This window comes from Orycteropus afer, unplaced genomic scaffold (assembly GCF_000298275.1).
Source record: "Orycteropus afer afer isolate SDZICR_OR568_19922 unplaced genomic scaffold, OryAfe1.0 scaffold00037, whole genome shotgun sequence".
Classification (NCBI taxonomy): Eukaryota; Metazoa; Chordata; class Mammalia; order Tubulidentata; family Orycteropodidae; genus Orycteropus; species Orycteropus afer.
The window spans coordinates 2,968,572-2,981,446 of NW_006921624.1; the positions used below are offsets into that span (position 1 = coordinate 2,968,572).

Here is a 12,875-nt window from a genome sequence, read left to right on the forward strand (position 1 = left end):
AATTGGCTTTGTCTACTCGAGCTACTCTTTGAAATCTTCTGTTCAGCTCTTTTATCTTGTCATTTCTTCCATTTGCTTTAGCTACTCTCCACTCAAGGGCAAGTTTCAGAGTCTCTTCTGCCATCCATTTTGGTATTTTCTTCCTTTGTTGACTTTTTACTGCCCTCTTGCTTTCTTCATGAATGATGTTCTTGATGTCATCCCACAATTCCTCTGGTTTTCAGTCATTGGTGTTCAATGCATCAAAGATTATAGCCTAAGAAACCCTATGGGCCAGTTCTATTCTGTCGTATAGTGTTGCTTTGAGTAGGAATTGATTCAGTGGCACACAACAACAGTAATCCCACACTCACTAGGAGATTTTCAACTAAGCATTCAAACTCACAGACTTGGTTCAGATGCACTTAAAATGCTATATGGTAGGAAACACTGCTTGGCAGCTGGTCAGTGTGAAACGTTTCTCTTCAGTAAGGATCCTTTTAACAGTTCCAGGGGCCCCACAAGTGAAAGTTCAGGTGCAAGAGATCAGCATCAGTGGACGTAAGTCTGCCTTGGCTTGTAAGCCCAGGAGCCAGTATGCCTCACAGCATAGCTTACAGAGTGTTTGAAGGGTCATACTAGTTACAAAAATCACCACACTCAGGAAAGCTTAGAGCTATCTATGGCTTACTATCAGATATTTATGTGATTTACCAATCAGGGATCATTTTAATCATGTACTTTGCTGTCTACTAACACAGCTGACATTCCACCTTTATGATTTCCAGGCGAACAGAATTAGAAAGTTAACTGAGGCTCAGATTTGTCCTTAGAGAAGGAGAAAAGATTTTGTTAGAGAACAAGAATGATTCTCAAAGCAAGGATTCTTGCACACAGTCTAATGGGATAGCTCCTATTTTCTCTGTCTCGCTGCTCAGAAAATGAGGCTTTTTGATGCCACTAAGAGAACTTATTGGGATATTGGGAAAATACAGTTTGGAAGGGAACAACCCAATGAATGAGGACAGAGTTCCTTCGATATGAATCATCAGATGAAGCTTCATTTACATTTGCTCATTTGCTTAGGCCTCATCTAATAGCTGAGAGCAGGAAAAAAGAAGGAGCTATGGCTCTGCATTTGGCACACAAATTAGAAATACAGAAAAATTACCCCCAAAGGACCAGTTTCATTAAAGGTGTGATAAGAATATTCATTCCAAAGAAGCAAGTTTGCCCCATCCCATATTCCACATGCCACTGATTGGAACATATAATTTTCCACTTTACTAACAGCAATTAATTAGCCCTAATGACAAAGCAGCCTCTGGAAGCTCAAGGTGGAGGAACAGTGCTGCCACGCCCAGTCTTCTGTGAAAGACTGCAGTCCCCAGCAATGGGTAATTAAAGACCAGTCCCTCCTTTGGCTTCAGTTTGTGCCAAAGCTTATCTTCTGTCTAAAAATGCATTTCATATGTGCTGTACATTACTCAGAGTAAGTGCTGGTGAGTGTGCCAGAAAATATAAACACTACATGCTGAACAAACAGAGTTTTTGGATACGCATATGGAAGTTATTTGTTTTGTTGTGTCAGCACATTAGATTTTAGTCACTTTTCTATAGGCAATTTCCTGTTCAAGATACGTTATTATATCTTAGCTGATGAACTAAGACTTTCTATAAAAGTAATCTGATTTAGATACGCTTTTGCTTTAAGAAAAAGTAGCCCTGCTGGCAGAGTGGTTCAGTGCTCGTCTGCTAACCAAAAGGTTGGTGATCTGAACCCACCAGCCGTTCTGTGAAAGATGTGGCAATCTGCTTCCATAACTGTTATAGCCTTGGAAACTCCATGGAGCAATTCTACTCTGTTCTGTAGGGTTGCTATGAATTGGAATTGACTCAACAGCACTGGGTTGCTTTAAGAAAGTCCAGTACAGATACTTCCCAACTTATAATATATTCGAGTTATGACAAACCACACTTAAAGACTTTCCTTATTGTCAGTAAAAAGTACTGCATACAGTGTGTTGTTGTTATGTGCCGTCAAGTCATCTCCAACTCATAGCAAACTTATGTGTAACAGAACGAAACACTGCCTGGTTCTGTGTCAGCCTAATGATCCCTGCTATGCCTGGGCCCATCGTTGCAGCCACTGTGTCAATCCATCTCATTGAGGGCCTTCCTTTTTCACTGACCCTCCACTTTACCAAGCATGATAACCTTCTCCAGAGAATGGTCCCTTCTGATAACATGACCAAAGTAGGTCAGACGAAGTCTGGCCATTCTCGCTTCCAAGGAGTATTCTGGCTGCATTTCTTCCAGGACAGATTTGTTAGTTCTTTTAGCAGTCCATGGTACTCTCAGTATGCTTCCCCAACACCACAGCTCACAAGCATCACCTTTTCTTCAGTCTTCCTTATTCATTGTTGAGCTCTCACATGCATAATAAGAGGTGATTGAAAATACCATGGCTTGGGTTAGGTACACCTTAGTCTTCAAGAAGACATTTTTGCTCTTCAGCACTTGAAAGAGGTCTTTTGCAGCAAATTTGCCCAATTCAATATGTCATCTGATGTCTTGACTGCTGCTTCCATTGGTGTTGATTATAGAACCAAGTAATATGATGTCTCTGACAACTTCAATCTTTTCTCCATTTATCGTGATGCTGCTTATTGGTCCAGTTGTGAGGATTTTCGTTTTCTTTATATTGAGGTGTAATCCATACTGTAGAGTGTAGTCTTCAATCTTCATCAGTAAGTGCTTCAAGTCATCCTCACTTTCAGTAAGCAAAGTTGTGTCATCTGCATATTGCAGATTGTCAATGAGCCTTCTTCCAATTCTGATGTCATGCTTGGTCCTGAGCCCACAGGTTCAACTACTCAGTCCCTCTGGTAGCTGACTGTGACCAAGAAGTGACTACAACCTTGTCACTTGTCAGCTCTACTATACATCTGGGAATTCAGATCATACAAATGCACTTATAGGACCATTGTCTGCCAACCCTGTACATGGTCTTGGGTATACTCCCCACTTCATAGACATACCTAATAGTTCAGCCTGTACACCCATGTATCCCCTCGTATACCCATGTTTGCCTTCACTGACAATGCAGTACTGTATGTGCCAAAGGGTTCATCTTTGTTTTCTGTATCTCCCATGTACCTCTCTATGTCTTCCTCTTCCTCAATGCCACCATGTCGATCACTCACATTTGGTACTTTGCCCTTCTCTTCACCCAAAGCAGTACTTATCTCTGCCTATCTAACAGTGTTCCCTCCCCTCCCCTCCTACCCTGGTAACCAACAAAGAAAATATCCTTCCATAGATAAACCTTTTCTTGACTTTTGCAATAATGGACTAATATAATATTTGTCCTTCTGTGATTGACTTATTTCACTCAGCATAATGTCCTCCAAGTTCATCCATGTTATGTGGTGTTTTGTAGATTCTACATTATTCTTTAGTGTTGCATAGTATTCCATTGTGTGTATGTATCATAGTTTGGTTATCCATTCCTCAGATGATGGACACCTAGGCTGTTTCCATCTTTTGGCTATTGTAAATAGTGCTGCGATGATCATGGGTGTGCATATGTCTGTTCTTGTCACAGCTCTCACTTCTTTAGGATGTATACCTAGAAATGGAATGGCTGTATACCCATTCCATTACTGGGAATGGCTGGCCCTTTTGGTTTTTTAACTCCAGGTCTTTATACATTTCATTATAATAATTGAATTTGTCTTCTCAAGCTGCTCTTTGAAATTTTCTGTTCAGTTCTTTTATCTTGTCATTTCTTCCATTTGCTTTGGCTACTCTCTGTTCAAGGGCAAGTTTCAGAGTCTCTTCTGATATCTATTTTTGTCATTTCTTCCTTTCTGTCTTTTTAATGATATTTTGTTTTCTTCATGGATGATGTTTTTTATGTTATCTGACAAATCCTGTGGTTTTTGGTCATTAGTGTTCAATGAATCAAATCTATTCTTTAGATGCTCTCTAAATTCAGGACGGATATAATCAAGGCCACATTTTGGCTCTCATGGGCTTGTTTTAAGTGTATTCAGCTTCAACTTGAACTTGCATATGAGCAGTTGATGGTCTGTTCCACAGGCAGGTCCTGGCCTTGTTTTGGCTCAAGATATTAAGCTTCTCTATCACCTCTTGCCACAGATGTAGTCAGTCTGATTCGTGTAAACTCTGTCTGGCAAGGTGGCAAAGTCCATGTGTATAGATGCCGTTTATATTGTTGAGAAAAGGTATTTGCAATGAATAGGTTGTTGGTCTTGCAAAATTCTATCATGTGATCTCCAGTGCTATTTCTGTCGCCAAGTTATATTTTCTAACTACCAGTTATTCTTCTTTGTCTCCAACTTTTGCATTCCAGTCACCAGTGATAATTAATGCATCTTGATTTCATGTTTGGTCCATTTCAGGCTGCAGAAGTTGGTAAAAATCTTCAATTTATTCATCTTGGCTTTGGGGGTTGGTGCGTAAAAAGGAATAATAGTCATATTAACTGGTCTTCATCATAGGTGTATGGATATGATCCTATCACTGAGAGTATTGTACTTCAGGAAAGATCTTGATACATTCTTTGTGATGATGAATGCCACACCATTTCTTCTCAATTTGTCATTCCCGGCATAGTGGATCATATGATTGTCTGATTAAAAATGGCCCAAACCAGTCCATTTCAGCTCACTAATGCCTAGGATATTAATCTTTATGCATTCCATTTCATTTTTGACAACTTCCAATTTTCTAGATTCATACTTTGTACATTCCCCATTCCATTTATGAATGGATGTTTGCAATTGTTTCTTCTCACCTTGAGTTGTGCCACATCAGCAAATGGAGGTCCTGAAAGCCTTACTCCATCCACATCATTAAGGCTGGCTCTATTCGGAGGAGGCAGCTCTTCCCCCGTCATTTTTGGAGTGCCTTCTGACCTGAGGGGCTCGTCTTCCGGCGCTATATCACACAATGTTTCAGGGCTACTCATAAAGTTTTCCAGTAATATATCAGACAGTGTTTCACTGCTATTCGTAAGGTTTTCACTGACCAATTCTTTGAGAAGTGGCTGGCCTCTTCCTTTTTCTGAGTCTGTCTTAATCTGGAAGCTCCGCTGAAGCCCATCCACCACAGGTAACCCTGCTGGCACTTGAAACAACAGTGGCACAGCCTCCAGCCTCACAACGACATGCAAGCCACCACAGTACAGCAAACTGACAGACAAGTTTGTCTCCCTTAGTTGTCCCAAATCACTTTGCTCACTTCCAGCCCGCCCCAGGTGCTCCAAACACCTGCCTTCCCTGTGCAACAACCGCACACATATAATGTAGCAATGCGTAATTTGCTGATGTTATTCTCAAATGTTCACTCACAGATGTTCAATTTTATGATTTAATGTTCAAATCACTGCTGTATTTATAAAGATACCTCTGGTGGTGTAGTGCCTTAGGCATTTGGCTGCTAACCAGAAGGCTGGTGGTTCAAACCCTCCAGCTGCTCCTCAGAAGGAAGACTGGGCAATCTACTTCTATAGAGATACCGCCTCAGAAACCCAAGGTGGGGTTGCTATGAGTCAAATCGACTCAATGGCAGTGAGTTTGTTTTTGTGTTTTATAATAAATGGCAATAATAATGAAAATTAAAAGAAAAGGTATTTGACTTACGTCAGAACTGATTTACGAAAGAGTTCTTGGAATGGAACCTCATTATGTATCGAAGACTACTTAGCTGTACTGTCAGTTTTCAGCTTACAAACAACAGTGTCATTAACTTTTTATTGTGATTTGGGTGAAGATTTACAGAGGAAATCAGTTTTCCATTAAAAAATTCATACACATTTTGTTTCATGCCATTGATTGCCATTGAGTTGCCCACAACCAGTAGGCAGGAAGTGTCTAGAGGAAAGTAGCCATCACTTGAAGATTGCTTCTTAAGTTGGTGATAGAGAACTGCCTGGAAATACAAAGGTATACTTGGGAAGAGATGGATTAGCTGCTGTGGGGACTGATAATGCACATTCCAGATGGAGCCATTGCAGAGTTGAAATGCATGTAATCAGGTTACCACAAAGCTTTTTCAAACACTCAGTTCCTGTTCTCATAGCAGTTCTGTTTGTGTTGTGCCAAGGACTTTCTGAAAGAGAATTTTCCCCCACCACAAAGCCATCAAAATACAGAAAAAAACTATGATACTATTTGGTCAGCAGGCATCAGCTAATTATGAAGTTAATTCTGAAGATTTTTAGCTTAATACTATGACTCGAATGTTAGTCAAATACTAGTCATAATTGTCAAAGGTAAAAAGATTTTAAAATGTTGGAGTTTGTTTTCTTTACTTTGTGTTCAGCTCCAGAATTTGTAACTCAAAGATTCTAATTTTGTGGGGGTAATAAAAGGAAATAGCAGTAATATCTGGACTTATCCATATTTTTGGGGAAGTTCAGTATAGTGTTCTAAGTGAGTTTTCTTTCATATTGAGAACTCTACATTAGAGCACAGTTTATTGGTGCTTTTTAAGTGCCTTTATGTCTTACTTAATCCTTCCCATACCCTAAATAAGAACTAAGAATCTGAGCATTGACATCTTGTGGCTGTAATCTTTAGATTTATTGCTCTTTTTAATATGCCGAGGAAAGCAAGAAGTGGGTTATTAAAACCTTTATGTTCAGCTGTTCACCCTTTCTTTCCTGAACATGGAAGTTTAGAGAAACCTCATTCATTCTGACTGCCCATTTGGAAGGTGTGATATGTCAGACATGCCAAGCTGACATGGAACTTCATACTTTTTATTAAAAATAAGTTTGTTAAGCAAGTTTCTAGCATTAGTAATGGAAGGTTATTTGTATGGTTCATTTTTAGCAAAGGTATTCACTCTAAAAAATAAGCATGCTAAAATTTAAAAGGATTTTTATCTATTTGCTTAAAAGTTGCTAAGATATATATTGAGTTTCTTCTCTTGTCAATGTTACTAAAAATATTAAAAAAAAAAAACCCAAAAAACCCAAACTACCACTCTTTTAAAAGGTGTTCTAAGTGAGAAAATGTAATCCCTTCTGGGACAAATTAATGAGATCTGATCAGTGTCACTGTCAGTGCTTATAACTGGAGAACTTCTACTGCTTGTGTTTTCCCCTTAAACAATAAATTATGCTGTGGTCTCCTTTCCACTTCCTGTCCTTGATTCAAGGAGACAGCTTTTGTGCTGAAAGGTATATATTTTTGTATTTTGTACCTTTAGTACTCATGAAAGATTAAAGCGAAGCCACTTTATTAATTTTCTCCTAACGTAACCAGAGTCCACTAGATGATATTCTCCTGGTGCAAGATGGAAGGAAGCCCAGAAGTACATATGGTGGCCAAAAGTTAAAGCACATTTTAAGTTTTAAATGCAAGACATAAATGCTTTTCTTTATTCATTGTCTAGGGGGCTGACAAGGAATGGGATAATAAACTAGGTGAAAACTCATTGATGCTACGAATTTTATGTGGAGAAAAAAAAATCCATCTATTACCTCAAGGTTTTCATTAATTTAGTAGATCTTTCCAAACCATGAGTCCCTGCTGTGGGGAACAACATGTACCTTTTTTTCGTCCTGTCTGAAAAAGAGTGAACTTGTTGGGTGGGTGATTTTAAAATCCCAAATAATGACTCTTTGATAGCTAATGGCCCACTGTTGTTAAAACCTCACAGTTTCTCTTCTCCTCAGGCATGACAGAGATGGTGCGTAAAATCACTCTGAGCAGAGCAGTAAGAATCATGCAGGATCTCTTTCCTGAGGAGTACAACTTCTACCCTCGCTCCTGGATTTTACCTGACGAGTTCCAGCTCTTCGTTGCTCAGGTAGATGACACTCCATCCCCAAGACCCTTGAATTCTTTTGTGGTTGCAATTGTGTCCTATGTATTCCTGGTAGGAAAGGTGGCAGCTGAGGGGAAGGGCTCCCCAAGAAGCTGAGACTAGCTAAGGGAGCGTCTTACCCATAGTGCCACAGGTACTGTCCACGATCCAGGCAGCTGGCAGAGTTGAACACACGGGGTGACAAGGAGGTACCTGAAGAAGTGGGTCTTGGATCCATGAGACAGGCCTGAGTCTGATCTCAGAACTGGAGTATGGAGTCAGGGCATTGGGAAGCCAGAGAGACAAAGCCGGAGCAGGGAGTTGGGGCAGGCAAGTGGACCAGGCTGTGTGGGCAAATCTGAGAGATATGGTCTCCCCAGTTTCTTATTGTCTGACAAAACTGAGGAGGAAAACCTTTTAAGTGTCTTGCTTTAAGTTCATTTCAGAATCTATTCTCAAACAGCCATTCCACATCGAGGCAATATGTTTAAGCATAAAATACTTTGGAGATTTTGCCAGTGATTGTGAAATAGAACCAGTAGAGAAGCTGAACTCAGAATTGCCTCACCATTTTGATTCCTTTTTTATAGATGTCTTTTAGGACTGCTCCAAAGCCCTTGATAACAGGTTCCAGGGTCCATACCTTATCTCTGAGAGTAACTATACAACAAATGTCTGTCTAATTATGATGAGGCTAATAACATAATTTAGCCAGGCATAATATTATCAGACATTCTTACTATTTATTGGCCCAATTATGTTCAAGTATTGTGCTAGACACTTAACATTATTTCTTTTAATCCTCCCAGCAATCTTAAGAGGTTGGTTTTTATTATCCCCATTTCATGGATGAGGAAACTGAAGCTTTGAGAAATTAAGTGACTTGCTCAAGAAGGAGGATTGATACCTAGAGCTGATTCCAAGGCCTGTGCTCTTTATAGTCTATCTCATTGCTTCTATAGCGTTTTGGTTTTAATGTTGAATTAGGAAACTTGTATTTTGCAGTTTTGATTATTAAACATAAAAATAGCTTGAAGGTACAGTTTTTAAAAGCACACTTTCTATAGGATGGTGGTTACATGTGTTTGTATACATTTCTTAACATTCATCAAATGGTTAACTTAAAACAGGTGCATTTTATTATATGTAAATTATACTTCAATGAAGGAGCTTTTAAGAACTAGAACTATCAGCTGTTCTGCATACTTACCCCCACAACTTGCCACTACGTGGAATATGTTTTCTTCCCATCTCTGCAACTTTGCATCTTAGTCTTCTGCAGGACCTAATTGAAATGAGGTACCAACTATGTCTTCAACATCTGCTAAGTAACAAGCGCATTTCCATTATCCCCGGAAGTTCCTGTGTGCCTCTTTGCACTTAATCACCTCAACCTTCCACCTGAGGCTTTCTCACTATAGATTAGTTTTGCTTGTTCAAGCAATTTATATATATGGAATAGTATAGTATGTACTCTTTGTCAAGGTGGTGCAGTAGTTAAAGCACTCAGCTACTAACCCAAAAGTTGGCAGTTTGAACCCACCAGCTACTCTGTGGGAGAAAGATGTGGCGGTTTGTACCTGTAAAGCCTTGGAAACCCTATGGGGTAGTTCTACTCTTGTCTTATAGGGTCACTGAGTCAGAATTGACTGGGGGGCAATGGATTTAGTTGGTTTGGGGTACTCTTTTGCGCCTCCTCCCGGAGTAATATTTTTGAGATAGATTTATCCATGTTTGTCATGTGTATCAATGATTTGTATTTTTATTGCTGAGCAGGGTTCCATTGTATGAGTACACCACAGTTTGTTTATCCATTTACCAACTGATGGGCATTTAGGACATTTCCAGTTTGGGGATTTTATAAATAAAGCTATTTGGAGCTCTGGTGGCGTAGTGCCTAAGGCATTTGACTACTAACGAGAAAGCTGGCAGTTCAAACCCACCAACCACTCCTCGGAAGGAAGGTTGGGCGATCTACTTCTGTAGTGATACTGCCTTGGAAACCCAAAGAGGGGTCGCTATGAGTCAGGTCTGACTTGACGGCAATGACACAACACATACAACATGACTGTTGTTGGGTGCTTTTTGAGTTGATCTTGAGTCCTAGCAACACCATTTGACAGAGTGGCACTGCCCCACAGGGGTTTCTTGGCTTTAATCTTCATGGAAGCAGATCACCAGCTCTTTTTTTTATTTTGACAGAGCCACTGGGTGGGTTTGAACCACCAACATCTCGGTTAGCAGGCAACTCTTAATTTTTTTACTACCAGGGTTCCTTCTGCAGTGACTATTCATGTACAAGTCATTTTTTGGATATATGTTCTCATTTCTTTTGGGTAGTAACTATAACTGGAATTCCTGGGTCATACAGTATGTGCATATTTAACTTTTCAAGAAATTGCCAAATTGTTTTCCAAAATGGTTGTGCCGTTTTACACCTCCACTGTCAATATATGATAATTTCTCTATATACAGTGAAACTTGCAAAAGCTGGAACTTATGAAAAGTGGAAACCCGTCAGAGAAGGAAAATGCAAATATTTGCATTTTCCACTAAACTGAGTGATAGAAGAGTGGTAAGGCTGCACTATCAAAGGAGAGGAAAACTTGAGTGACCCAGGAAAGCAAGTTAGTCTCACCAAGTTCTGGCTCTCATAGGTTTTATTATACTTGCCGTTACTTGGTTGTGTTGTTGTTGTTATTTGCTGTCGAGTCAGACTCGACTCATAGCAACCCCTCCTTGGGTTTCTGAGGCAGTATCACCACGGAAGTAGATTGCCCAACCTTCCTTCCGAGGAGTAACTGGTGGGTTTGAACTGCCAGTTGGTTTTGTTAGCCTTTTTCATTTTAGATAGTCTGGTAGATGTGTGGTTATATCTCATAGTTTTAATTTACATCTTCCTCATGACTAAAGATATTGAGCATCTTTTCATGTACTTATTGGCCACTTGAGAATATCTTCTTTTGTTAAGTGTCCAAAGGTTTCGGTCATTTTTATTATCATTTTAAGTTATATGCTCTTTACATATTGTAGATACAAGTTTTTTTTGTCATGAATATTACTGCAAATATTTTCTTCCATTTGAGTTTTTAGTCTTAACCTTGACTTTTCATATTTTGATGTCTTACAAAAACAGATGAAATTAGTCATTTTTTTTCTTTCATTGTTTGTGCTTTTTGTGAGATGTCTAAGAAATCTTTGCCTTACCAAAGGCTGTGAAGATTTTATGCTTTATATTATTCTTGATGTTTTATAGTTTTAGCTTTTACATTTAGGTCTGTGGTTGATGTCATATTAGTTAGCATGAGGTGATGGTTGAAGTTCACATTTTCCCATATGGACACGCAGTTGTTTAGTTGTTTTAGTTGAAACAATTGTCATTACCCCCATTGAATTACCTTGGCATCTTTGTTGAAAACAAATTGATCATATATCTTTTGATCTGTTTCCAGACTCTATCTTGTTCTATTCATGTGTGTATCTATCCATATTCTAATACCTCACATTATCTTGATTACTGTAGTTTTATAATCAGTCTTGAAACCAAATAGTGTAAATCTTCTCATTTTGCTTATCTTCAAAATTGTTTTGACTATTATAAATTCTTTACATTTCCATATAAATTTTGTAATCCATTTTGTCAGTTTTCTACAAAGAAGCTGATGGAACTTTGTTGTTACACTAAATCTACAGATCAATTTAGAGATAATGGACATCTTAACAGTGTTGAATTATCCAACCCATGCCTTTTATCTCCTATTTATTCAGAGCTCCCTTAATTTATCTCAGCATGTTTTGTAGTTTTCAGAGTGTAAGTCTTATATATATTGTTAAATTTAACCCTGACTATTTTAGTTTTTGGGAGCTCTGGTAGCATAGTGGCTAAGACACTTGCCTGCTAACCAGACGGCTGGCGGTTCAAACCCACCAGCCACTCCTCGGAAGGAAGGTTGGGCAATCCTACTTCCGTAGCGATACTGCCTCGGAAACCCAAGGAGGGGTCGCTATGAGTCGGGTTTGACTCGACGGCACATAACAACAACAACAACATTTTAGTTTTTAAAAATGATATTGTATGCTGGGCCTGCAGACTGGGGACCATGATCATGGGGGACATCAAACTCAATTGGCACAATGTGATACACAGAATATTGTTCTACATCTTACTTCAGTGAGTAGTGACTAGGGTCATAAAGTATATCAGCAGCCATCTAAGATGCAATTATTGGTCTCTCTTTGTCTGGGTTAAAGAAGAATGAAGAAAATCAAAGATGCATGGAAACAGTCCAAAGGACTAATGGACCATGAGAACCTCAGCCTATATGATCTTGAGACCAGAAGACCTAGATGATGCCTGGCTACTGATGCCAGCCTCTCAGAAAAGGATCAAAATTGGAGACCCTGGATAGTGTGTGTGTGGGGGAGGGGATGTGGAACAAAATTTAGAAACATAAAAAACACCAGATTTATAGGTCAGGTAGGGTAGAGACTGGTGAAACCCCTGCGACTGTGGCCCTGAGTCACTCTTTTGGCCTGAACTCAAACTCGCTCTTGTGGCTTAACTCTCAGCCAAACAATAAGCAGGCCTCCAAGCTGAACAGTAACACAAGAGAGATGCACTCCTTAGAACAATTAACCATGGGAGATCAGAAGGGCAGCAGAAAGGTGGGGAGGCAGGAATACGGAGACGGAGACGAGAAGGACACAGGGAAAGGGTAACCACAGGGAGGAAGTAGGAGGAGAGCTATTACACTGTGAAGAATGTAATCAGTATCAGAAAACAAAATGTATATGAACTGTTGAATGTAAAACGAATCTGCTTTGTAAAATTTCACCCAAATCACAATAAAAAGTTTTTAAAAAATGATATTGTAAATGATATATTTGAAATTTCATTTTCTAATTGTTTTTGGTTGGTACATTGACATCCACTTGACTTTTTAATTTTGAACTTGTAGCATGTGACTTTGCTCATTCACTTCTTAGTTCTAGAAGTTTTTATTTTTTAGATGTAAGATATCCTATGTGGCATAGTGCCTAAGGCATTTGACTGC

The 12,875-nt window shown here is 39.3% G+C and overlaps 1 protein-coding gene across 1 annotated transcript in view; it reads left to right on the forward strand.

Moving 5' to 3' along the window:
• TTLL11 (tubulin tyrosine ligase like 11) overlaps positions 1–12,875 on the forward strand; it is a 336,895-nt gene that overhangs the window by 76,792 nt on the left and 247,228 nt on the right. The window contains exon 3 of the mRNA XM_007936749.2: positions 7,691–7,824. Coding sequence (XP_007934940.2) covers positions 7,691–7,824 — 134 coding nt within the window. The remainder of the gene's footprint in view (positions 1–7,690; positions 7,825–12,875) is intronic.